The sequence below is a fragment of the Equus asinus genome, chromosome 7, assembly GCF_041296235.1.
Source record: "Equus asinus isolate D_3611 breed Donkey chromosome 7, EquAss-T2T_v2, whole genome shotgun sequence".
Lineage (NCBI taxonomy): Eukaryota > Metazoa > Chordata > Mammalia > Perissodactyla > Equidae > Equus > Equus asinus.
In genome coordinates, this window is record NC_091796.1 from 29,124,068 (window position 1) to 29,149,657 (window position 25,590).

A 25,590-nucleotide genomic window follows, 5' to 3' on the forward strand; every position below is an offset into this window, starting at 1 on the left:
CACTTGAGAGCTCCACCTGTAGGTTTTGGACAGTGGGGAGGCACCGAAGACAAACATCAAGGGATGTGTGGGAAGCAGGTCACTTGAGCGAAGCTTACCGACAGGCAAAAGGAGAGATGTGCAACAATGTGATTAAAAAGTCAACTGCCTCTCACAGTCACCTTCTTGAGCTGGAAAAATAGGCTTAGGTTGAATCGTAGCACTTACTGTATGCCAAGGCACTGTCTGAAGGCTTTACAGAACTTATTTTATCCTCGCCACCACCCTATGAGGTGGGTATTTTTATTACCTTTATTTTCCAGATGAGGAAATAGAGGCATGGAGAGGTTGCATACCCAAGGTGACACAACCAGTGAGGAGCAAACAGGAAGGGCCCAGGCAGGCTGGCTGCAGAACTCATGCTTCTGAATCACTCTTTCTGCAAGTGAATTCAGGATTCCCTGAGCTGGGAAAGAAATGCTTGCAGATAGGTGCTACCTGCTGCCTGACCATATTTATACAAAAATAGTGCTGCTTTTTTGTTAGCTTTTAGAAATTGGGGAGAATTTATTTTACTGACTCTTGATTGCCTAAAAAATTTCCCTCCTTTTTGTGCTGATCCACATGTTAACAGTTCTAATACATTCCACAGCAATCTCTTTAGGAGACAGTTACCTCTAAAATGACTTCTCTGAAATAACTCTTTGCTTGTATTTCTCATTACCTTCAAATTTTATTTCTGGTTTTTTCAAGATAGTTGTATTCCTTTAAAAGTAAGAGATTTGATCTGGAATGTGAGGCTCCTAAACATGGAGATAATATCTTTGGCTAGGTGCTTTATAAAGTTAATTTTCAGTGTATTTTTCCCCCCAATTCCTAATGCTTTAATAAGACTAAGGTGGAGGCATTTAAGAAGGGTAACTTACTAAGGTAGTAATGCTGGAAGAAAAGTTTGCCAACTGTGGGCAGAGTTTGAGTTGGTGGGAAAAAAGCTGAAAATGTATTCGGTTATAATAAAAAGGAGATATCTTACTAACAGTAGGTGTTTTATAAATATGGTATTTTTCCATATTTTGGAATTACATGTCTTTGCCAGGCTGTTAATTTTGTATAGAGAAGGGAAGTCTCCTAAAATGTGTTTTTGTAAGTGATTAGTGAGTTAAGTACAAAGAAATGTTTTTCCAACTCTGGTTAATAGCTTGCTCTGTGAAGACTTGTATGTGCTGGCCCAGCTAAAGAGCAGGTCTCTTCGCCTGGCCTCCTAACTCTCAGGGTCTGGTGGAAAATCCCAGGAGGCAGACCTGGGGGCTTTTGCTCTAAGCCTTCCCGTGACTTGTCTCCTATCCTCTTCAGAAAAAGGACTCATCATCTTGGTTTGTCTGAACCCTTGAATTGAAATTTCTTTTATAAGCTTTTACTTTGTTAATTCTGCAATAAAAAGGTACGCTTTTTCTAAAATATCTTCACAGTAATTTTGATTGGAGGAAGATCGGAAAGAAGATGCTTTATGATAAGGATTAAAATGAATGTGGCTTAGATTTTGTTTTTACAGATAACAGAAAAATGTTTGCTTTCTTTTCTCAAAAGAAAAATTGGTAGATGCTAATATTGCTTGAAGAAAGAAAACAAGAAAGGACAGACAAGGGAAGAAAAGAAAATTTTAAAGGAGCCTGAAGAATTTGAAAAATAGCTGTTTTGTGGCCATAACCTCATTAGAAATATCCAAGTTTTCTTAAAGCATGTTTTAATTTTTTCCTGGCCTTACTCGTTTGCCCAGTGCCCTGACTGTGAGTTCCATTTGGGAAGATCCAGAAGCTTGGGAATCCCCACTGATGGCTCCTAGAAGTATTAGTATCTGTAATAGTATCCACTTAAGCCATTATTTTGCCTGATGGTGCAGAAAGTGCCAGGGGGACTAAAAATGTGAAGACAGTAAGCAACTTTTGTAGTCTGAGATTTAAAGAGGATTTCTTTGGAAAGTTGTATAGTAGTTGCTAACTAAGGCTGTCCTAGGTAGTACTTGCTGGTTGATACTTCCAGGAATTGAAGATAAAATTATTATTCTTTGGCTACTCATTAATAGCTAAGAGCAAGGTAGAGGAAAGTGGAAACTCCAGCTGCCACGAAGTTTGGGTATTATCTATGCAAGTCAGTTAAGTTTGCTCTGATTTTTGGCCCAAGATTGTACTTGAGTCTAAAGCTGTCCATTGCGCAGATGGAAGACTGATTGTGGATGGCTTTAGTTTTGGGAAGAAGTGTTTGTCAGGAGTAGGGAAGGTGAATTCTTAGTGTTGACAGCTCATCAAGAAGCTGTCACTGGGAAGGAGTATATCCTGCAGAAGGCAGGGTGTGTTATTTGTATACATAGAACTGTAGCCCCTCTATATACATGTGTCCAGTGACTGCCTCATTGCTATATCCAGTAGTTTTGATCCTGTTTAACATCGTTCTATCATCTGGTGATGCTGAATGTCATGAGGTCTCTTCTAGTTCCCCTGAATCTCTAACCACTTCTCAGTGTCCCTCCAGGATTACTCTTCATCAGCTCAACCCTTAGATCAGTGGTTGTGCTCAGTTCTACTCCTAATCCCTTCCTTCGTTGTGACATCAGCTGCTTTTGCCTGTTGTTTGCGCTGGAGTTCTTAATCTAGGGTGTGTGAATGGTCTTTAGTGGGTCAGTGAAGCCCCTGAAAGTGTATGGAAGATTTATTTCTGGAGAGTTTATAGCTTCAGTGGATCCTCAGTAGTCCATGACCCCCAAAAGGTTAATCTATACATTAATGACTCCTCTTCTGTTTCTCTAGTCCAAAATTCTCTCTTGAGTTCTAGATTTCCACCTGCCTACCTAACAGTTTGTGAAGGTCTCATACATACCTCAAACTCCATAGGCCCCAAACTAATCTCATCCTTACCGTCCAAACCTGTTTTTCCTATAATTCCACTTAACTGGGCTCCCAAGATGGAGACCTAGACATCAGTGTGGTATTTTCCACATACCCCACCCCAACACTTCCCATCTAGTTGCTTTCCAAGTCATATTGGTTCTGTCTCTGAAATGGCTTTAAGTTTATTCCTTTCTCTGTTTCCATTGCTATTGACCAGTGGTAGACCCACATCGCTTCTTCCTGTCCAAAGCCTTTCTCCCTATCTAGTCCATTTTCCACCATTCATCTTTTGAAACACAAATCTGATCACATTTCCAAGCTAAAAACCCACATAGGCTCTCCAGTATCTAAAAGGAATATGACTCTTAGGACCCTCCATAATCTGTTCTTGATCTTTTCTTGCATCCCTTTACCCTCTCTCTCACTCTCCACACATTCTATTTTTGAGGCACTTGGACTTTTCCATTCTCCAAACACGATATGCACATTCATACCTTCGTTCTTAAGGCATATGCTGTTATTCTCACTGACCCATTTCTGAGCTCCTGCTCATCCTTCAATTCTTGATTCAGACAGCCCATCTTCTTGAGGTCTTTCTTAACTGCTCTAGTTTGCTTGAGATATTCCCTCCTCTCATCACAGCTTGTGCATAAATCCTTTCGTAGTCACCTGTTGTTTTTCCTACCAGACTGTGAACTCTTTGGGAGTTCCTCTCCTTGTTCATCTGTATACCTGTACCATCTAGCGTGGCTCCTGGTGCATAATAGGTGCCCTTCTGCACCCCTGAATGAATCAGTTAAAGCCACCAGTACACCACTCATTAGGTTGTGTTCCAACTTGTTTTGTATTATAATTAGTTCTGTTGCTGTTAGTAGATTTTGAGTTACATGAGGGCCAGCACCTTGTCTTATTCATGTTACTGTCGTGAGTGCCTCACACAGTCAGTGGCAGAGAATGGATGTATTTGAAGGAATGAACAATGGTAGGTTTATACTCTTCACAAGTAAACTTCCTGATTTTAACTACCTTCAGGAACTTTGTAGATATTATTTGGCTGTGGAAGACGTCATGGAAATTGGAACTTTTTCCTACTAGAAATTAGTAGTCATTCTTTGATTGTGCTTACCTTTGGCCAATTTAATACTTCAGCTTAATGCTTTCCATACAAAGTCTCAACTTAAACACCACACACTGCTCCACTTACCTTTTACTCTTGTACAAATGTCTCCCAGGCATTGGATCTTGGAAAGTGGTAAGATCAGTCATACTATAGTACACTACTTTCTTTGCCAGCCCTGTTCAGAATACTTCTTATCGCTTGCTTGGGCACTCTCATATGCTAGGTAATGTACTAGGAGCTTTGCTTATATTATCTCACTTAATCTTCACAGAATGAGGATAAGGAAACAGGTTCAGAGAAGCCCAGAGACTTGCCAAAGTCACACAGCTCGTAAGTGACTCACTTGGAATTCAAGCCTGCATCTATTTGAATTCAGTACTCATGCTTTCCAATTCCATATTGGGAAATGGCCAGGTCATTTGCTGTAGCTATTTCAGCTCCGGTTTCTGAAGACTAGCAGTATGATTCTGAGTAAGCTGATCATGACAGTCAAATCTCATTTAAATTAACATGTGTACCATTTTCTCTCTGAGTTGGTGAGATAGGATTGCCTTCTTTTTCAGTGATTAGAGAATTCATGGCTTGGATCATTTTTTAAAATCAGCTTCATGGGACATGATTATATTTTAAGTATATATCTTAAATTTTGAAACTAAAATATGTAAGTGTATTTTAAATATAATTTTTAATGGCTTATTTATAAAGATTTCAAATTATATCTTGAACATATTTTACTGCTTAATAGAATTTTTCTGTGAAGGAAAGCCCTGGAAATTTCCAGGCATCTGCAAATGTTTGAACTCTATGTAGCTTGTTTGGGTATACAAAAGCCAGATATATTTTATGGGAAGCGAGACGTGCTTCTTCTGTGGTCGCCTCTCTTAATAGAAATGTCTGTAATTCGGTGATATTCCCTGAGGAAATGGGGTGATTTATAATAGGGTTCCTTTTATTGTGCTTTGATATTGTGGGGCATGTTTGCTGGACCCAGGGTTGATTTATTATCATGTGAAAATTTGCTCATTCCTAGAAATGAAAGATGAAAAAGACCCACTGAGGGCCTCCCGTTATTGTAAAAACTTACTGAAGGACGTGCTTAGTCCAACTTCTAAATTTCTTTGTCTGCTTAGAGTGACTCAATTGGTGGGACTTCCACCGTGCAGCTTTGTTCTCTTGTCTACAACTTCTTGTAATTATGAGCCTGTAGTCATTCATCTCTCTCACCTCTGTTCTAGGAAGAAAAGAAGGCTTTCAACAGTGGTGGGAACAATGAACAAAAATAAGTAGACTAGGAAATAATGATATTTTGGGGATTTTTTTGTTATAATGTCTAAACCTTCCTAAACTAGTTGGTTTCCTTTTATTCTTCAGCATTAGTAGTTTCTACAACATGGGGTGGCAGTGTTAAAGTTTGTGTTACAAAGTGGTTTTAGTCTTGTTTCTCTGCATTTCCCAGTCAAGTTGAACCGCTGCTCTGTTTTATCCATTGTCTTTCCACGTCCTTTCATTCTCTCCGTCTTCCTTCCTCCCCTCAGATTCTCTTTTCCTGTCTGGCTGGCTGCTTTCTCTCCAGTCAGCCAAGGGCTGTGGCTCTCAAAGACCCAGTCTAATTGTAGTTGGTGCGTAGTGGGCAAAAAAGCTGACTGCACATACTCCTGACCACATTTTCGGCTATTAAGCATTGATCTGTTATTTGAAAGATTTGAAACTTAATACTTGTATTGATTTATTATGTGGTTTAATGGAAGTAATTTAATTTTTTATCTTTCATTTCTCCAGTTGTAAAAATAGAAGTACTTATTGTTAACATTGTATGCTCTTGGATATTCATTTTCGTGCCTTTTGATTCATGCTAACAGCTTATTTTTTTCTTTAAAACAAGTTGTTTTGTAAAGATTTTTAACACAACATTGGTGAGTTTTATAGCAGAAAGTTAGCATTGGCGCGATCATAGAAAGTCGGTGCTCGGTGTCCTGTCAGAGCTGTGCCGTGCTGTGTAAAGCAAAGCGGGCAGGACCGTTGCCCTTCAGGAGCTTTGATCTGGCATTTATGATAATAACCCTGACTCGGACATGAGGGTCTCAGTTAACTAAGTTTGTGAGTTAAGTATTTACGTTGTTTACAAACAAAGAATACCTGTAATCGTGGCAGTGGTGGCTGAAGACTGGGTTTGGGCAGCTGCCTCCAAAGGGAAACGTAGACCCTCTACTCACCTGTGTGACTGGGGAGGACCGTTTGGGGAGAACGTAGGATTTAAAATTCCTGCCTTCTACCTGTTCTGGTCTCTTAGCGTTCTCTGCCATGCCTGTGAGATAAGTTCAAATTCCCTAGCCTGCTTAAAAGGCCTCTCCAAGACAGAGCCCCTACTCCCCCGTCTGATTGCACTGTGTTCTTCAGCCCTGACCCGTTTATCAGCCTGGCCGGGCTCCTCCTTGCTGTCCATCTGTCCTCTTGTCTGCCACAGCTGCCGCATGGGTTCTGTCTTTGTATTGCAGTGTAGGCCTAGGATATCCTCCGCATCTATCCACATCCAGAAAAGGACATTAAAAGTACACAACCTGCCTGGTTGTGTAGTGGTTGGGTTTATGCACTCACCTTGGCGGCCTGGGTTGGTCAGTTTGCCTCCCGGGCACGGACCTACACACTGCTTGTCAAGTCATGCTGTGGCAGGCATCCCACATATAAAAAAATAAAGGAAGATGAGTGCAGATGTTAGCTCAGGGCCAATCTTCCTCAATAAAAAAAAAAGAGGAGGATTGGCAGTGGGTGTTAGCTCAGGACTAATCTTTCTCAAAAAATAAATAAATGCACAAACAAAGCAGTTATCATATAGCTCACCATCAATTAGAGGAAGGGATATTAACAACCCCGTCAAATAGGAAAGATAATCGTAAAGAAATGATTGTCTTTTAAATTGAAATAAATGTTTTTTAAAAGCTCAATAAATTCTCCTTATTTTCACATCTTTACTGAAGACCGTTAAAAATTTTATCGGGAGCCAGCCAGGTGGTGCAGTGGTTAAGTGCGCATGTTCTGCTTTGGTGGTCCGGGGTTCGCCAGTTCAGATCCTGGGTGCGGATGTGGCACCGCTTGGCAAGCCATGCTGTGGTAGGCATCCCACATATACAGTAGAGGAAGATGGGCACAGATGTTAGCTCAGGCCCAGTCTTCCTCAGCAAAAAGAGGAGGATTGGCAGCAGATGTTAGCTCAGGGCTAATCTTCCTCCAAAAAAAAAAAAAATTTATCAAATACCAGCTTTCAGGAACCACTGAATTAGTCAATTGCTCTTTCCTAGGCATGCAACTAAAATGGGCCCTTCCTATATTTTATCTTATTTTGATGTTTTATAAGTATATATCTTTTCTTCCTTTCAGAACAGCAAATGTTTTCTTAACAGCGTCTGTATCATCCTCTTTCTATGCTTGGCACACGTGAGATGTGCAGCCCGAGTGTTTTGAGTTGAATGATATGCGCTGTTGGGTTGGGGGAACAGAGAGGGGTTAAGGCTCTGGGGAAGGATGATCAACAGAATAGAGGCTTGATGTGCTTCACGAAAGGCTCCAGTGCTGGAAGACATTGAGTCTGTTTTTGGTGAGCATTGGGGAGTTGAAACAGAAGTGATGTTGAACGTATCCTACAAAAGACTTGGAACCAACGATAAGCTAATTCAAGTCTGATTCTTCATGAAAAACCTGAGATTCTTGAATAGTTCTTTGACAGTTTTTTCCCATCCCTCTCAGGTTCAACTGAGAGTTTTGAGTTATAATATTAATTGTAATAATATTCTCTTCATCATATGCCCAGTGTATTTGTAGTAAAATATCTGCTCTAGAGACATGTTGAGGAGGCAGAAAAGTCTGTTGACCACTTTAATTTTTGTTAGTTTGAAGGTATGCATAAGAATGAAGCAGTAAGCCAACAGCTTCATGTTTTGCGAAAAGAAGTGAAGCAGTTGCAAGCAGAAGCTGCCAAACCACCATCACTTAATATTGTGGAAGCTGCTGTGCATGCAGAAAACTTGATTACGTAAGTTGTGAGGGCAGTAGAATTTAAAGTACTGTTTTGTTATTACCGATAGTAATCATATATGCTGCTACATCCCCTAGGTACCCACTGATTAAATTAGTACAGGGATTGGCAAACTATGGCCTTTGGGACAAATCCGGCCTGCTACCTGTTTTATAAATAAAGTTTTATTGGAACACAGCCATGCCCATTTATTTATTTAATGTGTATGGGTTTCATGCTACAATGGCAGAATTGAGTAGTTGTGACAATTTATGATCCATAAAGCATAAAATATTTACTGTCTGGCCCTTTATCGAATAAGTTTGCTGACCCCTGAATTACGAGATGATACAGCACGTTGAAATTCAATCATGGCGAGATTTAGTGTCTAAGTTTTATATCAAAGTCACATTTACCCAAGAAGTCAACATTGTTAGCGCAGATTGTTGAGCAATGTTTGCAGTGGAGCTAACTCAGGGGAGTTAGGGCTGTCACGTGTAGTTGCCAGCTTGCATTTGGCCACTGTGGTTTTTCTCTTGGAGCTCCTGGCTTCTTCTCACCACCTTCTGAGTTCTTCCCAAAGCCTCCGGGATGTGACTTGGGAGAGGGCAGGTTGACTCTGCCGTTTACTTTAGGGTGACCACACATTGTAGTACCAGCAGCTAATCCCCCAGTAGATAGGGATGGTGGTATGGAGGGGGCATTGAGTCCTGTGTGGATTGGATTAGGGGGCCTGGGAAGGAGGAGGAGATACAGTGAACAAGAGGTTGATGTTTTTTTACTAGGAAAGGACTCAAAAAAGTGTGGGAAGTTAGAAGCGATATCTTTATTCTAGGATCTTATTCTATACAAATGTCTCCTCAACCTAAGTCAGTGTTCTGGATTTTAAAATTCAGAGAAATCAGGGTTCCTATTTTTAAAAATATGTGTCATATAACGAATACATGGAATTAAATGATAAATTATAAATTACATACAAAGTATGAGAAATTTTAACAAAGTTAAGAATGTTAATTAGCCCTTCTAAGACAGCTGATCCACCCGCCTCAGGAGTGCATAAAATTCGTTCTGTGTATTGAAATAAGTTGTTGGGTCAAGTTAGAAGATACTTAGTCCATGAAATATTTCTAATGTGACATATGTATGGGGCTCTCAGGAGGACTTTTGAGAATCTTGCCTGAGAAATGTAGAGTATCAAAGAAATGCTTGTGAGTCGAGATTCTCTTACTGTAGACCAATAGCCTTACCTACGTTTTCTCACAGGGCCTTGGTGAATGCCTACAAGTTGCAGCCTACCCCTGGGGTCCAGAAGGTTGGCATTAGTCTCTTCTTTACTGTTGTGGATTACGTCAGTGATGAGACACAGCGTCACCCTCCCACAAGGCAGTTCTTTACTTCGTGCATTGAGATCTTGGGACAGGTAAGGTTGTTTTGTGTTTTTAGCCTTAGTCACATGTAATAGGTCCCTCCAGGGTCCTCATTAGCTATAGTCAGGGTTGACTTCAAACTTAAATTGTAGGTTCAGAGTCTCACCTAAGTCATAAGCCCCTTTGAATTGTTGACTTCTCAAGATATTAGAATTGTTTACTTCTCAAGATATTAGAATTGTTGGTATAGAATTCTGTGTGTCATACAAGACATATTGCTCATATTTGAAAGTCTCTTGGGAGTTTCTTTCGCATCTGATTCTATCATATGCTGTTGGTGGTGTTAATAACATTACTGAAGCTCCTTATCATTTGTAAAATACTTTCTGATTCATTATTTTATTTCATCCTCACGGTGACTCTGGTGATTGATATCATTCCCCTCTTAAAGATGAGAAAACTAGTCTCTAAAAGATTAATAACTTGCCTAAAGAATATAGCTGGCGAGTGCTGGAGCTGAGACTGGATCCCAGGTCTTCTGTTCAACATTCAGTACTCGTCCCACCTCCCTGCTGCTGCCTCCCAGTTGCTATTCTTGGTCACCATTTATTTATTTATTTGACTTACTGTTAAATATATGATATTTAACAAGGGCAGGGCAGTGTATCCATGCAGATTTATGAAATGTGTCATAAAAGAAAGGAGAGCCATTTGTTGGAATATATGTAAGCACTAATGTATCTCACTCAAATTCAGTTGAATAAGTACTTATTTATTGGATATTTATAAAATAGCTTTTTTCCTGATTATGAAATTGATGTGTCCTTATTATAAGCAATGCAGGCAGTATAAAAGTATAAAGAAGAAAAATTTCTCATAATCCTAACCTCCTGGAGATACTGGTTACATAGCTAACATTTCATTACAGTTCGTCTGGTGTGTGTATGTGTATTAGTGTATGTGTGTGTGTGTGTAAAAATGATATATCGTTCCTACAGATGATAGAAAAATAGAGATATAAATACACACTTGAAAATTGGCACATGCTATTTTGTAATCTGCTTTTTCGTTCAAACACGTATCTTTTAGACATTATTCTTATGTTAATAAATACAGACCTGTATCACGGTATTTAATATGTAGTGTTCCATGGTATAGATACATTGTATTGAACCAGTGCCCTCTGGATGGATATTTAGATAGTTTGTTTCGCTACGAGAAGCCTGAGATAAATATTCTTACACATCTTGTGAACTTACTGGACTGGTTTTTCTAGAATAATTTCCTAGCATAGTATGATTGCTATGACAAAGGGACTAACCAACATTTGATATATATGGTTTATAACATTATGTAAGTTTTGGGCGTACATCCTTATACTTAGATTTCTGTATAGCCTACCTCATGTTCACCACCAGAAGTCTGGTTGCTATCCAGATCTGTGTTGTCACATGGCTCTCTTGGGAAGTTTGTAGCTGTTTACACTATCATAACAGGGTTCGAGTTTATTATTCTCCATATCATAACCAACATTAGAGACCATCATTCTGTTTGAGTCTTGCTAATCTAGTAGGGGAAGTAGCACTTTGTTATGATTTTTAAGTTGTATTTCTTTAAGGACTCATTAAGTTGCATGTCTCTTTGTATGTTTATTGGCCATTTAATTATTTTTGGTGATTTGCTGGTTATTGTTCTTTGCACATTTTCTATTGGAGAGTTTCCTGTTTTTTGATTATTTTGAAAGACCTCCTCAGACTATTAACCTGGTATCTGGAGTGTGTTATACATTAATTTTTCTACTTTCTCATTTTTCTTTAATTTTATAATACTTTTTGCCTTAAAGGAGTTAAAATATTTATGTATTCAAATCTCTCAGTCTTGTCCTTTATTGCCTGTGGTCAAGTTTATTAAAGCCTTCCTGACCCTGAGATTATTTAAATATTCACTTATATTATACAACCAAGTTAAAACAAGGTGAAGTTATCTTGATTATATATTGTGAAAGTTAGCTTTTTAAAAAAGTGTTAAAAGCACATCTCAATAAGATCTATAAGCCACAAGTTTTGTTTTCTTGACATATTGCAGAATCACTTTGAATACTTAGTAATCATGGTAGCTACGTTGCAAATTTTGAGATCCAAATTATCTCAATATTTTAATCTTTAAAAGTCTAATATGGCTTGTCCAAATCAAATTAGCGTATTATCCAGAATTTTTAATATCACCTACATTGGAAGTGATAGGTTTATCTGTATTGATTTTAGATTTCTTTTGATAGAATTTTTTCTAAATGAAAACATGAAACTATTTGCTTATATACTATCCCTTGAAACTTGGTTACTTAAGTAAAAGTTAGAGAGGGGAGAATTTGCTGACGTTTTCCCTTTTTAATTCTTTCAAGGTGTTTATCAGTGGCACTAAATCAGAATGCAAAAAAGTCCTTCAGACCATTCTGAAGAATAGAAGGCTCTGCTCTCTTTTGTCTCCTTTCTTCACTCCCAATGCTGCACCTGCGGAGTTCATACAGCTTTATGAGAAGGTGGTGAAGTTTCTAAGTGAGGACAACAGTGATGTGGTTTTCATGCTGCTAACCAAGGTGAGATGTGATTCAGTCCTGATGTTAGCATTGAAATGTGGCAACTATTGTTGTTTCCTACTTGATAGAAATGAAAGGCCCTCTGGACTTGTGTGTCCAGGAAGGGTAGGCTGACAGGCCCTTTTCAGGTTTTGCATCGTCTTCGAGCACGCTGGTCCCACAGCTTTTTCTTGGGGAGTGTTGTATGGGACAGTCTTATTCCACATGGTATAAAATGGACCCAGCTCCCAAACCGTCTTTAAAAATTTTAGTATAGTTTTGAAATATTCATAATAGTAATTTAGTACACCCTTCTTTGGAATGTATCCTGAATTTATGCCTAAATTGTGTTTGATAAATGAGTTGTAATATGTCAAAATCTCTTATATTTAGAATAAGCCAGCTCTAACCAAATTGCCTTTGTCTTCATTCCGAGTAGAAATTAACTCAGAATTTCAGAGCCTTTAGCTATTCTGCTTTCAATTGTATTTCTCTGACATCTATGAATCATAAAACCTGGGCATTTTTTAGGGCCCAGAGACTGATCTCAGCCTGTAATGGAGAAGAGTGTGTTTTATAGTTTGGGATTCTGGAAGGTGATATCAACACCCTGAATTTTTATTAACTGAGATAAGTAACTGATGCAGGTCCAGAAACATGGCTGTTAGATGGAGACAGTTCAGTACAGTGGCTGCTCGTTTGTGGCACTGTGACAAGTTAAGAAGAACGACAAAGTTCTGATCCTTGTGGGGAAAACTTAATAAGATTTTTAATTACAAAAAGGCACACAGAGCTGAGAAAACTGCCTCTGCAGTTCCAGAGAGGGGAGTAGAGATGGAGGCATATGGCACTGTCAACTGTCGAACTGCTGGGATTCTTTAAATGGTACTTATGTATAAAGTGAAGTTGCAATCTTTATAAAAAGCTACATCCTAGGTAATCTTTGACTTTTAAACTAAATTTGCAAATAATTTGCTCTACTTCAATTAATATTCTCGTGTAAATAAAACTGCTTCTTGTTTCTTTTTCTTTTTAGTTCGATCTTAAGCAATGGTTAAACGCCACTAAACCTCCTCTGTCTGATCGTACCAGGCTTCTGGAGTCCATTCATTTGGCACTTACTGCCTGGGGCCTTGAACCAGAAGAAGATATTTTGATGCCATTTAATCTTTTCTGTAAGCACTGGACTTTTCTTCTTCTCTACCAGTTCCCTGACCAGTACAGTGACATTCTCAGGCTGCTGATGCAAAGTAAGTGTCTTTTCATTGTGACTGATTAGATTGCAGTGAATATTTAATGTGACATTTACCATTCTACATTTATATTCTTCCAAAAATGTAAAGATAATACAAGTATGCAGGAGTTTAGAATCCCCAATTTCCACCCTAATGTGCTCCATGAACAATTCCCAAAAGATTACTCTCTGTAAAAATGGTCAGTTATTGTCCTAAATATTAGAATGGGCCCTAATTGGGCAGGTCGGCACTTAGCATTTGGGATTGAAGTCCACAGTTGCGCACCCACCTCCTTATGTTGACTTTGCTGCTGTCTTGAACTAGGGTGGGATGGAAGTGGGCCTGCCTGCTCGGCCAACTACAGATTTAGTAAGAGAAGGAAATTGCTCTTTTATAATATGTTTAATATGCCAGTTGGTTTCTCTGTAGCTCTAAATAGTGGATAAATTTGGAGTTTTCTTCATCCTAATTTTTTGGCTCTTGTTTTTTGCAAATGAATTTTATCCCTGTATAGTGATAGACTGTATTTATATTTGCTCAGAGAAAGAGCAGCATTATGTTTTCCACATTCCCACCATTTGTCCCTCCGCTGCAATTGAACTGTTGGTAAATAGAGGAGGAATAAGGGTTGTAGGCTTTTTTATTTTTGGAATTTCACTAGGCAGGAATTGTATTGAAATTTGATAAATGAGATGGTATTTACTTTTTTCATAGTTTTTATAGATGTAGTGGAAAACTAAATTTTACTTTATGCCAAATCTTTGTGTTACTTAATAGAAATCATTCAGTGAATAAGTTAATGATCTTATCTGTTGGACTAGCTGAAGAATAATGCAATGTGTGGTCTCATTTTCAAAGCGCTTCAGGCTTTAATTGTTTCCCACAGAGGCAAGTTGTAGGGTGGGTGGAGAGTGGTGATAGGGAAATGTACTTTTACAAATTTTGATGCCTATTTGCATAGCTAACTTTTGTTCTGAATTTTCAAAATTTTATCAAGTATGTATTGTGGTTTTTTCCTGTGAAACTTTTTAAAGAGATTATAAACTGTTTATATAGGCAACCATTGACTTGCATTTAGCAGAAATTTACACTTCCCAGGAAGAATAATTCAGTTAAAGGCTTAAGGTTAATAGTATGACCTCTGTCAGATTCCATGACCTCCAGACTCTTGGCTTCCCATCCCTCCCTGCCACCATGTCAGTGGTCCAGGGTTGTATCCTTTGTTCCTCTGCTCCCTTCATTTGTCCTGGGTGAGCCCATTGTCTTCCCTGGCTTTACTGCTGTCTTCTAGGTGTTCTTGATTCCCACACCTGTAGCTTGATGGCAGGCCTCTGCCCTAAGATCCAGACCACAGTAGCCATTGGACACAGACCCTTCACTGTCCCGTAGACACCTCACCCCCAACATATTGCAGCTAGCCTCATCATCCTTCCCCTCAGATCTGCTCCTACGAGCTTCTGTTGCCCTATTTCATCCTCATCATCTCTGGGTGGGAAGGACCTGAGGAGGTATTATTCCTGTCCTCTGGGATGTGAGCTTTGCAAGTAGCAGGGTGCTGGCTGGTAGTCTCTACTTTTGCGTGCTATCTCTGTGTTGCTCTAGGTTTTGTCCGTTGTAGGAGTGGAGTTTTAGGGGAAGGCATGAGACTCCTGACCAGAGCTTAGACTCTGCAGTTGTGTTCTGCACCTAGTCTCTTTGTCCTGTCACTGTTGTTTCTCTCACATCATCCAGCCAGGAAAACAGCACCTTTCCCATTCTCCAGTCAGGTTCGGGTAGGTGGATTCGCTTTCCAGATTCCAGCTCAGAGGGCTGCGCACAGTCCCAGCAGGGTTACCAGGAACAAGGAAAGTCAAGTGTCCAGGTGGACAGTTCTTTTAATACGTTCTCTTCACTTTGGTCTGCTCACCACAGATCTTTATGAATTTGTTTTGGATTTTTATTTAATTTTTATTCCTTTGTAAAGTATACGTGTTCTTTGATTCAAGTTGAAAAAATTAATCTGTGAAAGATGCTGACTTGCTGTCCTCTGTCCCTGACCCTTAAGGCTCTGCTGAGCAGCTGCTGAGCCCTGAGTGTTGGAAAGCCACTCTGAGAGCCCTGGGCTGCTGTGCCCCACCCTCCCAGCAGGGGCCAGCTTCTGCCGAGAGCACCGTGCTTCAAAGCTCTCCGGATGTTCTCTTGTCAGACAAGCAGGTGTGTAGCTTTTGGTGTCTGAAGTTTTTGTCTGTGCACTTCTTTCTCATTTCCTTGCTGTTTATTTTATAAACCATTGGAACACATTCAAAATGTATATTTTAAAAGCTGCTTTTGTGTGCATCATCTTTAAGAGCTGTATGTTCTTCTTTGTCACTCACTTGCTTCCCCCAGGCCCCCTTTTCCTGGATCACCTTTCTTTCACCCTCAGCGTCTGATTCTTGCTCATCTGTTCAAGAGCAGCCCAGGCTCTGTGTATACTCCCTGTGTATGCCTTCCCTCCCCAGCTTAACCCACCTCATCTTAACCTTACGCCACTGGCTCCTGTGGTCAGGTTTTCACGCGTGTCTCACAGAGCTCTCAGTTTCATCAGTTTTATACAATATGGGTCCACATGAGAATGTATTTGAAAGAATGGTTCCGCTCCTTTAGAAAAAATTTGGAATCTGCCAATTCACTTTTCGTATGCTAATACCCCTGCAGCTCTGTGACTAAGTCAGAGCCCTCCACCACAGTCTGCTGCAGTACTCTGCTGAGTCTCGTCATTCAGCGTGTTTTGACTGGCCATTCTCTTCCAGGTAATGGAGACTATCCAGTGGCTCTCAAACTTTTTTTATAAACTTCGGTTATCCACATTGGACTTTAAAAGCTTTGGTTTATTTTCAAAATGGAGTCCTTACATGGCTGATATGAAGACATTCTTGGGCTATCTTGTAAAAAGGCTGCTTGATTCAGAAATGGCCTGCTTGGCCCAAGACCCATCTGCCAGCAGCAAGACAGGTAATATGCCTTTATGCCTTTTGTGCAACATGGAGCTAGGTGTTCTGACCTTCCGTTAGAAGAGACTTGAATAGGCACTTTAAGAGATTTAAATCTGTGTGATAAAACTGTGTATCTGAGTGTCAAGAGGAGGAAGTAGGAAATATGTAGGACATATATGTGAAGCCATATATGTGTGATATATATTTACTTACACAGTGGGTGCTTGCTTCAGCTTTTCTCTGCCCCTCCTTCACAGGGCAGGGGACAAAGAAATAGGTTTCAATCTCCAACTCTTTCTTCCTATTATATATCTTGCTAAGGAAAGGGTTCTGAATATTTAAGCATTCATCTTTTAAAAAAATGTACAGTGTAAAATTATCCATGACATTGTGTTGTAATAAAAGTTCTTCAATTCAAGAAATTCCATTGCAGCAAATGAAAACACAAATATACTTAGTTATACTAAGCATGTTGTTTATATATCAGCATAGGTTTATGAGTATATAGGTAATAAATAGGTTTTTTATTTAGTATTATCCATGAATTGACAAAGGATGAGCTTGTTTCTTGTCTCTATGAGAATTTTGCTTTGTTTTAGTGCTGAGATCGCTGCATTCAGTAATCATTCAGCTCTTTAAACCATGGATCCTGGTTTTAGAGGACAATGAAAGGTAAATAGTTTTTCACATATTCAAATTCTTTTGCAATTTATAAGTTCTGGTCGTGTTTTGGTACCAGTGATGTGTTCACATATTTAATTTTTATTGTAGGGCCATATTTAAATTTAGAAAATACTTCTTTACGAAAGAAACTTAAAATATTTTGTTTGTAGAATTATTTAGTTGATCAGGGCTATTATCTTGATATTAATTTTGAAGCAAAAATGGACACTCGTTTTCAGTTTTTCACAGTAAAGAAGTTGAATAAGTTTTGATATGAATTTCAGAAAAATGGATGTTGCTCTCCTGAATCAGGTTTTGATAATGTAACACTATAAAATATGAGACTAACTTGATTTTATCTAGTACTTTAGTTATTTTTTGGAGCTAAATTGGCTTTCAAATTACTGGATGGTAATTACGCTTTTAACGTGAACTCTGCAATTAAATGAAAGCATCATTTCATAAACATTTGAAACAGGTGTAGAGCTGTCCAAATGCAGTGAGTTGCATTATAAGTCTTTTTTCCCCTGAAAGCATACAAACAAAAGCTGGGTGAACTTGTCAGGAGTTTTATAAATATTACAACAGTGGTAGATACCATAGTATTTAAGGTGTTTTCACACTATTAATTAATCTGATCCCAGGACTCAGCAAACTTGAATGTCTTGCTCAAGTCCCACAGCCACTGAAGGCCAGAACTGGGACCAGAGCTCATGGCTTTTGACTCACGTGTCAAAACTCTTTGCATTAACCCATGGTGCCTCAAGAACCCATTGAGGAAAACAGAAAAGATTCTGGATCTTCGCTTTTGGTAGAGGGCTATCCTTAAATAATCTGCAAGCTTCAGGATTTGGTAGTGACTATGAGACTGCTGACCATGACACAGGCTGCCTGTTTATTTCCAGGAAGAATTAATGGAACTTTATATTAATGGATATTGAACTTTCTGAAACAGATTCAGAAACTACAATTTTCACATAAAGAATTTTTCTTTTGGTTATTTTCTGTCTGTTCATTTTGGGCCATCTTTTTTTTCTTTTTTTTTCCCCTAAAGATTGGCACCTGAGATAACAACTGTTGCCAATCTTTCTTCTCCCTGCTTTTTCTCCCCAAATCCCCCCACTACATAGTTGCATATTTTAGTTGCTCGTCCTTCTAGTTGTGGCATGTGGGACGCCACCTCAGTATGGCCTGATGAGCGGTGCCATGTCCGTGTCCAGGAACCGAACCTGTGAAACCCTCGGCTGCGGAAGCGGAGCGTGCGAACTTAACCACTTGTCCACAGGACCAGCCCCCTGGGCTGTCTTTTTGTTACATGAATTTTTTGTCTTTTTTTGTTTTTTTTTTTCATGCTTTAGGTACAGAAAATTGTTGAAGCTACCTTATAGTGTATTTCTAAGTCATTTGAAGTGTAACCGAGATACACAAGGGATGGGTTCAAGGGTGTAAATTGGATGTAAAAACATGTTAATTTGATAGTTACTTTAGTAACACACTTCTAAAACTTAATTGCATTGGAATAAAGGTTAGGAAGGAAAGTACATAAAATTATATGGTTGATATTATAACTACAATTCACCTCCAGGAATTTATAGCCTTTAAAGGGGTCTAACTATGTCTTAGGGCTCCATAATACAGAGTCTTCTAGAACTTAGGCAATCCCTAGACTCTGGGGCCTAGAGTAAGTTAATCATGGGACTTTCTTTTCTAAGTGTATGTGTCTTTTCTTTCAAGCAGCCAGCGACATTACCCCTGGCTGGAGAGTGATGCTGTGGTGGCCTCAAGCATTGTACAGCTATTCGCTGACTGCATTGACTCTTTGCACAAGGGTTTTAAAGGTAGGAAGAGGTTACATTATGTCTCTGGTTAGTTTTCACTTTTTCTCTAAGTCATCAGTTAATCTTTTGCCTCTGCTCTCCTACTTGATTTCATTTTATTTTAATTGGTAGGCAGTCATCTGTGACCAAAGAAAGATCTCTAATGCAATTATATTTACAGTAAAGTTTGTAACTTCTTAGCTTGTTTTTGAGGTAGCTCCAAATATCATCAGTTATAGAAAATACGCAGCCATTGTTATTTCAAATATTTTAATATTGCAAATATTATCTATCCCCCATGTTGAATCTCATTCTATCTTCTATGACTCTAATTTCTTCTTTATGTTTTATATCTTTTTAAAAATTATTTTATTAGGGTCATGATAGTTTATAACATTGCAAAATTTCAGTTGTACATTATTATTTGTCAGTCACTGTATAAATGTGCCCCTTTACCCCTTATATCCACCCCCTTTCCCCTCTGGTAACCACTAATCTGTTCTCTTTGTCCATGTGTTCGTTTATCTTCCACATATGAGTGAAATCATGTGGTGTTTATCTTTCCCTGTCTGGCTTATTTCGCTAAACATAATACCCTCAAAGTCCATCCATGTTGTTGCAAATGAACAATTTTGTCTTTTATGGCTGAGTAGTATTCCATTGTATACATATGCCACATCATCTTTATCTATTCGTCAGTCCATGGGCACTTGGGTTGCTTCTACATCTTGGCTATTGTGAATAATGCTGCAGTGAACATAGGGGTGCATAAATCTCTTTGAATTGTTGATTTCAAGTTCTTTGGATAAATACCCAGGAGTGGGATAGCTGGGTCATATGGTATTTCTTTTTTTAAGTTTTTGAGGCATCTCCATACTGTTTTCCATAGTGGCTGCACCAGTTTGCATTCCTCCCATCAGTGTATGAGGCTTCCCTTTTCTCCACAACCTCTCCAACATTTGTTATTTTTTGTCTTGGTTATTATAGCCATTATAACAGGTGTAAGGTGATAGCTCAGTGTAGTTTTGGTTTGCATTTCACTAATAATTAGTGATGTTGAACATCTTTTCATGTGCCTGTTGGCCATCTGAATATCTTCTTTGGAAAAATGTTAATATTGTCTGCCCATTTTTTGATTGGATGGTTTTTTTTTTTCTTTTTGCTTTTTCTCCCCAAATCCCCCCAGTATATAGTTGCATATTTTGTCTTTTTTAGTTGTGGGTCCTTCCAGTTGTGGCATGTGGGACGCCACCTCAGCATGGCCTGATGAGTGGTGCCATGTCTGCGCCCAGGATCTGAACCAGTGAAACCCTGGGCCGCTGCAGCAGAGCATGCAAACTTAACCATTCGGCCACGGGGCTGGCCCCTGGTTTTTTTTTTTTATTGAGTTGTATGAGTCCTTTATATATTTTGGAGATTAACCCTTTGTTGGATATATGATTTGTGAATATTTTCTCCCAGTTGGTGGGTTGTCTTTTTGTTTGTTCCTGATTTCCTTTGCCTTGCAGAGGCTCTTTAGTCAGATGTAGTCCCATTTGTTTATTTTTTCTTTTGTTTCCCTTGCTAAGTAGACATGGTATTTGAAAAGATGCTTCTAGGACCAATGTCAAAGAATGTACTACCTATATTTTCTTCTAGGAGTTTTATGGTTTCACATCTTGCCTTCAAGTCTTTAATCCATTTTGAGTTAATTTTTGTATGTAGCATAAGATAATGGTCTACTTTCATTTTTTTTGCATGTGGCTGTCCAGTTTTCCCATCACCATTTATTGAAGAGACTTTCCTATCTCCATTGTATGTTCTTGGCTCCCTTGTTGAAGATTAGCTGTCCATGATGTGGTTTTATTTCTGGTCTTTCAGTTCTGTTCCATTGATTTGTGTGTCTGTTTTTGTGCCCTTACCATGCTGTTTTGATTATTATAGCTTTGTAGTATATTTTGAAGTCAGGGATTGTGATGCTTCCAATGTTCTTTTTTCACAGGATTGCCTTGACTATTTGAGGTCTTTTGTTGCCCCACATGAATTTTAGGATTCTTTGCTTTATTTCTGTGAAGAATGTCATTGGGATTCTGATTGAGATTGCATTGAATCTGTAGATTGCTTTAGGTAATAGGAACATTTCAACTATGTTTATTCTTCCAATTCATTGCGTGGAATATCTTTCCATTTCTTTATGTTATCATTGATGTCTTTCAATAATGTCTTATAGTTTTCGTTGTATAGGTCTTTTACCTTCTTGGTTAAATTAAATCCTAGATATTTTATTCTTTTTGTTGCGATTATAAATGGGATTGTATTCTTGAGTTCTCTTTCTGGTAGTTCTTTATTAGTGTATAGAAATGCAACTGATTTTTGTAAGTTGATTTTGTACCCTGCCACTTTGCTGTAGTTGTTGATTATTTCTAATAGTTTTCTGGTGGATTCTTTATATGTGGGATCATGTCATCTGCAAACAATTTCACTTCTTCCTTTCCAGTTTGGATACCTTTTATTTCTTTTTCTTACCAAATTACTCTGGTCAAAACGTCCAGTACTATGTTGAATAAGAGTGGTGAGAGTGGGCACCTTGTCTTGTTCTTGTTCGGAGAGGGATGGCTTTCATTTCTTCACCATTGAGTATGATGTTAGCTGTGGGTTTGTCATATTTGGCCTTTATCATGTTGAGGTACTTTCCTTCTATATGCATTTTATTGGGAGTTTTATCATAAATAGATGTTGGATCTTGTCAGATGCTTCTCTGCATTGATTGAGATGATCGTGTGATTTTTTATTCTTCATTTTGTTAATGTAGTGTATCACATTGATTGATTTGTGGATGTTGAAGCATCCCTGTGTCCCTGGTATAAATCCCATTTGATGATGGTGTATGATCCTTTTAATGTATTGCTGTGTTGTGTTGCCAATATTTTATTGAAGATTTTTTTTTTTTGTGCTTCCAAATGTTTATTATTCCCTGTGAATAACTTATTCTAGTACATTTGCAGGAATAGGAATTAGGAGGACTTGTTCTGCCCTCTAAGATCATCTTTGTCTTCTTAAAAACTCTAGGACAAACAAATTCCAAAGTTTGAATTTATATTAATTTGTTTTCAATACTTTTCATCCTTAGACTATTTTGATTTTTTTTTATTCTATTTTAACGTTTTACTTTGTATTTCACAGGTAATAATCTTAAACAGCTTTGCAGTTTAGCTTTGTTTCTTTTTTTTTTTTTATTAATGTTATGATAGATTACAACCTTGTGAGATTTCAGTTGTACATTTTTGTTAGTCATGTTGTGGGTACACCACTTGCCCCTTTGTGCCCTCCCCCCATCCCCCCTTTTCCCTGGTAACCACCGATCAGATCTCCTTGTCAATATACTAACTTCCACCTATGAGTGGAGTCATATATTTATTGAAGATTTTTGCATCTATGTTCATCAGCAGTATTTTCCTTGTTTGTATTGTCCTTGTCTGTTTTTGGTATCAGGATGATGTGGGCCTCATAAAATGAGTTAGGAAACGTTCTGTCTTCAAGTTTTTGGAATAGTTTGAGAAGGATAGGTATTAAATCTTCTTTGAATGTTTGACGGAATTCTCCAGAGGAGCCATCTGGTCCTGGACTTTTGTTTTTTGGGAGGTTTTTGGTTACTGTTTCAATCTCTTTACTTGTAGTTGGCCTTTTCAGCTTCTCTATTTCTCCTTGATTCAGTTTTGGGATGTTGTTTGAGTCAAAGAATTTATCCATTTCTTCTAGTTTATCCAATTTGTTGGCATGTAGTTTTTTATAGTATTCTTTTATAATCCTTTGTATTTCTGTGGTATCTGTTGTAATTTCTCCTCTTTCATTTCTAATTTTATTTGTTGTTCCTTCTTGCTTTTTTTTAGTGAGTCTGGCTAAGAGTTTGCCAATTTTACTTACCTTCACAAAGAACCAGCTCTTAGTTTCATTGATCCTTTCTCCCGTTTGTTTTGTTTTCTTTTTTGTTTTAAAGGTATGCTTTTTGGTGAGGAAGATTGACTCTGAGCTAACATCTGTGGTCAGTCTTCCTCTTTTTTTTCTTCCCCAAAGCCCCAGTACATAGTTTTATATCTTAGTTAAGTCCTTCTGGTTTTTCTGTGTGGGATGCTGCCATAGTATGGCTTGATGAGCAGTGTGTACATCTGCATCCAGGATCTGAACCTGTGAACCCAGGGCCACTGAATCAGAGCATGCAAACTTAACCACTACACCACCAAGCCAGCCCCTCTACTGTTTTTTTAGTTGCTATTTCATTTATTTCTGCTCTAATTTTTATTATTTCCCACCTCTTCCTGACTTTGGGTTTGGTTTATTCTTCTCTTTCTAGTTCTGTTAGGTTTAGTGTAAGATTACTTAGTTGAGATTTTTCTTGTCTGTTGATTTAGGCCCATATTGCTATGAATTTCTCTCCTAGAACCACTTTTCCTGCATCCTATAAGAGTTGGTATGATGTGTTTTCATTTTCATTGGTCTCCAGGAATTTTTTGATTTCTTCATTGATCCAATGGTTGTTCAGTTGCATGTTATTTAGTGTCCACCTATTTGTCACTTTCCCAGCTTTTTTCTTCTAGTTGATTTCTAGTTTTGTAGCATTGTGGTTGGAAAAGATGCTTAATATGATTTCAGTCACCTTAAATTTATGGAGGCTAACTTTGTTTCCCATCATATGGTCTATCTTTGAGAATGTTCCATGTGCACTTGAGAAGAATGTGTGTTCTGCTGTTTTTGCATGGAATGTTCTCTATACATCTATTAAGTCCATCTGACCTAGTGTTTCATTTAAGTCCACTATTTCCTTGCTGACTTTCTATCTGGATGATCTGTCCATTGATGTAAGTGTGGTGTTGAGATCACCTACTATTATTGTGTTGCTGTTAATTTCTCACTTTAGATTTGTTAATAGTTGCTTTATATACTTTGGTGCTCCTGTGTTAGGTGCATGTATATTCATAAGTGCTTTGTCGTCTTGGTGGAGTGTCCCTTTTATCATTATATACTGCCTCTCTTTGTCTTCCCTGCCTTTTTTATCTTGAAGTTTGCTTTGTCTGATATAAGTATGGCAACACCTGCTTTCTTTTGTTTGCCATTAGTTTGGAGTATCATCTTCCATCCCTTCACTCTGAGCCTGTGTTTGTCTTTAGAGCTGAGATGTGTTTCCTGGAGGCAGCATATTATTAGTCTTGTTTTGTAATCCATCCAGCCACTCTGTGTCTTTTGATCGGAGAAATCAATCCACTTAACATTACAGTGATTATTGATATATGAGCGCTTAATACTGCCATTTTATCTCTTGTTTTCTGGTTGTTCTGTATTCCCTGTTTCTCATCCTATGTATTTCTGATTGCTGTTTCAGTTTGGTGGTTTTCTGTGATGTTTTTCTTAGTTTTCTCTTTATTTATGATTTGTGTCTCTGCTCTGATTTTTTGTTTAGTAGTTACCATGAGGTTTGTATAAAAGATCTTGTAGATGAGATAGTCCATTTTCTGATAGGCTCTTGTCAACCTTAGTCTAAGCAGGTTCCATGCCTTTCGTTTTCCCTGTCTAAGTTACTGTTGTCACAAATTATTCTGTTTTGTGTTGTGAGTTTGTGGTTAAAATGAAGTGTTTATAGTTATTTTTGATGCTTTCCTTCCCTTTATCTTTTATGTTATAATTAAATGTTTGCTAACCTGTTCTGATAGAGAGCTGCAGTTTTCTGATTTTGTCTATTTATTTTCTTGCTCAAGGCTTTGTAAACCTTTGCCTTTTTATTTCACGTATGAGGGCATCCTTGATCATTTCTTATAAGGCAAGTCTAGTGGCAGGGAACTCCCTCAGCTTTCATTTATCTGGGAAAGTTTTTATTTCTCTATTGTTTGTGAAGGATAGTTTTGCTGGATAGAGTATTCTTGGCTGGAAGTGTTTGGCTTTCAGTATTTTGCATATATCATTCCAATTTCTTCTAGTCTGTAAGATTTCTGCTGAGAAATCCACTGAAAGCCTGATAGGGGTTCCTTGGTAGATTATTCTCTTCTGCTTTGCTCCCCTTAATATATTTTGTTTGTTATTGACTTTTGCCAGTTTTACTATTATATGCCTTAGGGAAGGTCTTTTTGCATTGATGTAATAAGGAGTTCTATTGGATTCATATCCTTGTAAGTCCAGTTTCTTCCCTGGGTTTGGGAAGTTCTCAGCTATTATTTCTTTGAACAAGCTCTCCTTTCTCCCTCTGGAATACCTGTAATCCTAATGTTGCATTTCCTAATTGAGTCAGATATTTCTTGAAGAATTTCTTCATTTTTTTAAAAAATCTTAATTCTCTCTCCTCCTCCACCTGAAGCATTTCTCTATCTCTGTCCTCTAAATGATTAATTCTGTCCTCTATAATGTCAAGTTTGTTCTTTATGGTTTCTAGATTGTTTTTTATCTCATTCATTGTCTTCTTCATCTCCAGAGTTTCTGTTTGGTTTTCTTTTAGAGTTTTAATCTCTTTTTTGAAGAATTCCTTTTGCTTATTAATTATATTTGTGAGTTCATGGATCTGTCTTTCTAGGTTTTCTTGTAACTCCTTGAGTTTCTTTATGACACCTATTTTGAATTCTCTGTCATTAGATTGTAAATTTCTGTGACTTCAGGGTTTGTTTCTTGAGATTTGTCATTGTCATCCTGCTCTGGAGTGTTAATGTAGTTCTTTGTGGTGTTTGATGAAGTGATCCTTTGCCAGCGCATAGCGGTAGTATCAGGTTGTAGATTCCACCTGCCACCACTCAGGGGGTGGTGGCAGGAGCTGTGTTTTCTGAAGCCACTGCGTCTGCTGGAAGTTGTGCTGATAGGGCTTGTCTGTGTTTGCCCACTGGCCACAGACGCTTAGGTGGTCACACACGCTCACGTAGGTGCTTTGCTGTAGATCTGATGCCTTGACTGGGGACTGGTGCAGTAGGTACACTATGCGGTGGGGAGGGGCACTTTTCTTTCATGCACAGGTGGGTCCACTCTGCGCTCAC

General features: G+C 38.4%; 1 protein-coding gene across 2 annotated transcripts in view; it reads left to right on the plus strand.

Moving 5' to 3' along the window:
- EPG5 (ectopic P-granules 5 autophagy tethering factor) overlaps window positions 1-25,590 on the plus strand; it is a 108,920-nt gene that overhangs the window by 63,770 nt on the left and 19,560 nt on the right. Inside the window, exons 28-35 of one of the 2 annotated variants that reach the window (XM_044774662.2) lie at window positions 7,869-8,011; window positions 9,257-9,413; window positions 11,762-11,956; window positions 12,972-13,185; window positions 15,215-15,363; window positions 15,942-16,143; window positions 16,724-16,796; window positions 18,522-18,625. In XM_044774662.2, the coding sequence (XP_044630597.1) occupies window positions 7,869-8,011; window positions 9,257-9,413; window positions 11,762-11,956; window positions 12,972-13,185; window positions 15,215-15,363; window positions 15,942-16,143; window positions 16,724-16,796; window positions 18,522-18,625 (1,237 nt within the window). The remainder of the gene's footprint in view (window positions 1-7,868; window positions 8,012-9,256; window positions 9,414-11,761; window positions 11,957-12,971; window positions 13,186-15,214; window positions 15,364-15,941; window positions 16,144-16,723; window positions 16,797-18,521; window positions 18,626-25,590) is intronic. The other variant, XM_044774663.2, reaches the window with a different exon arrangement.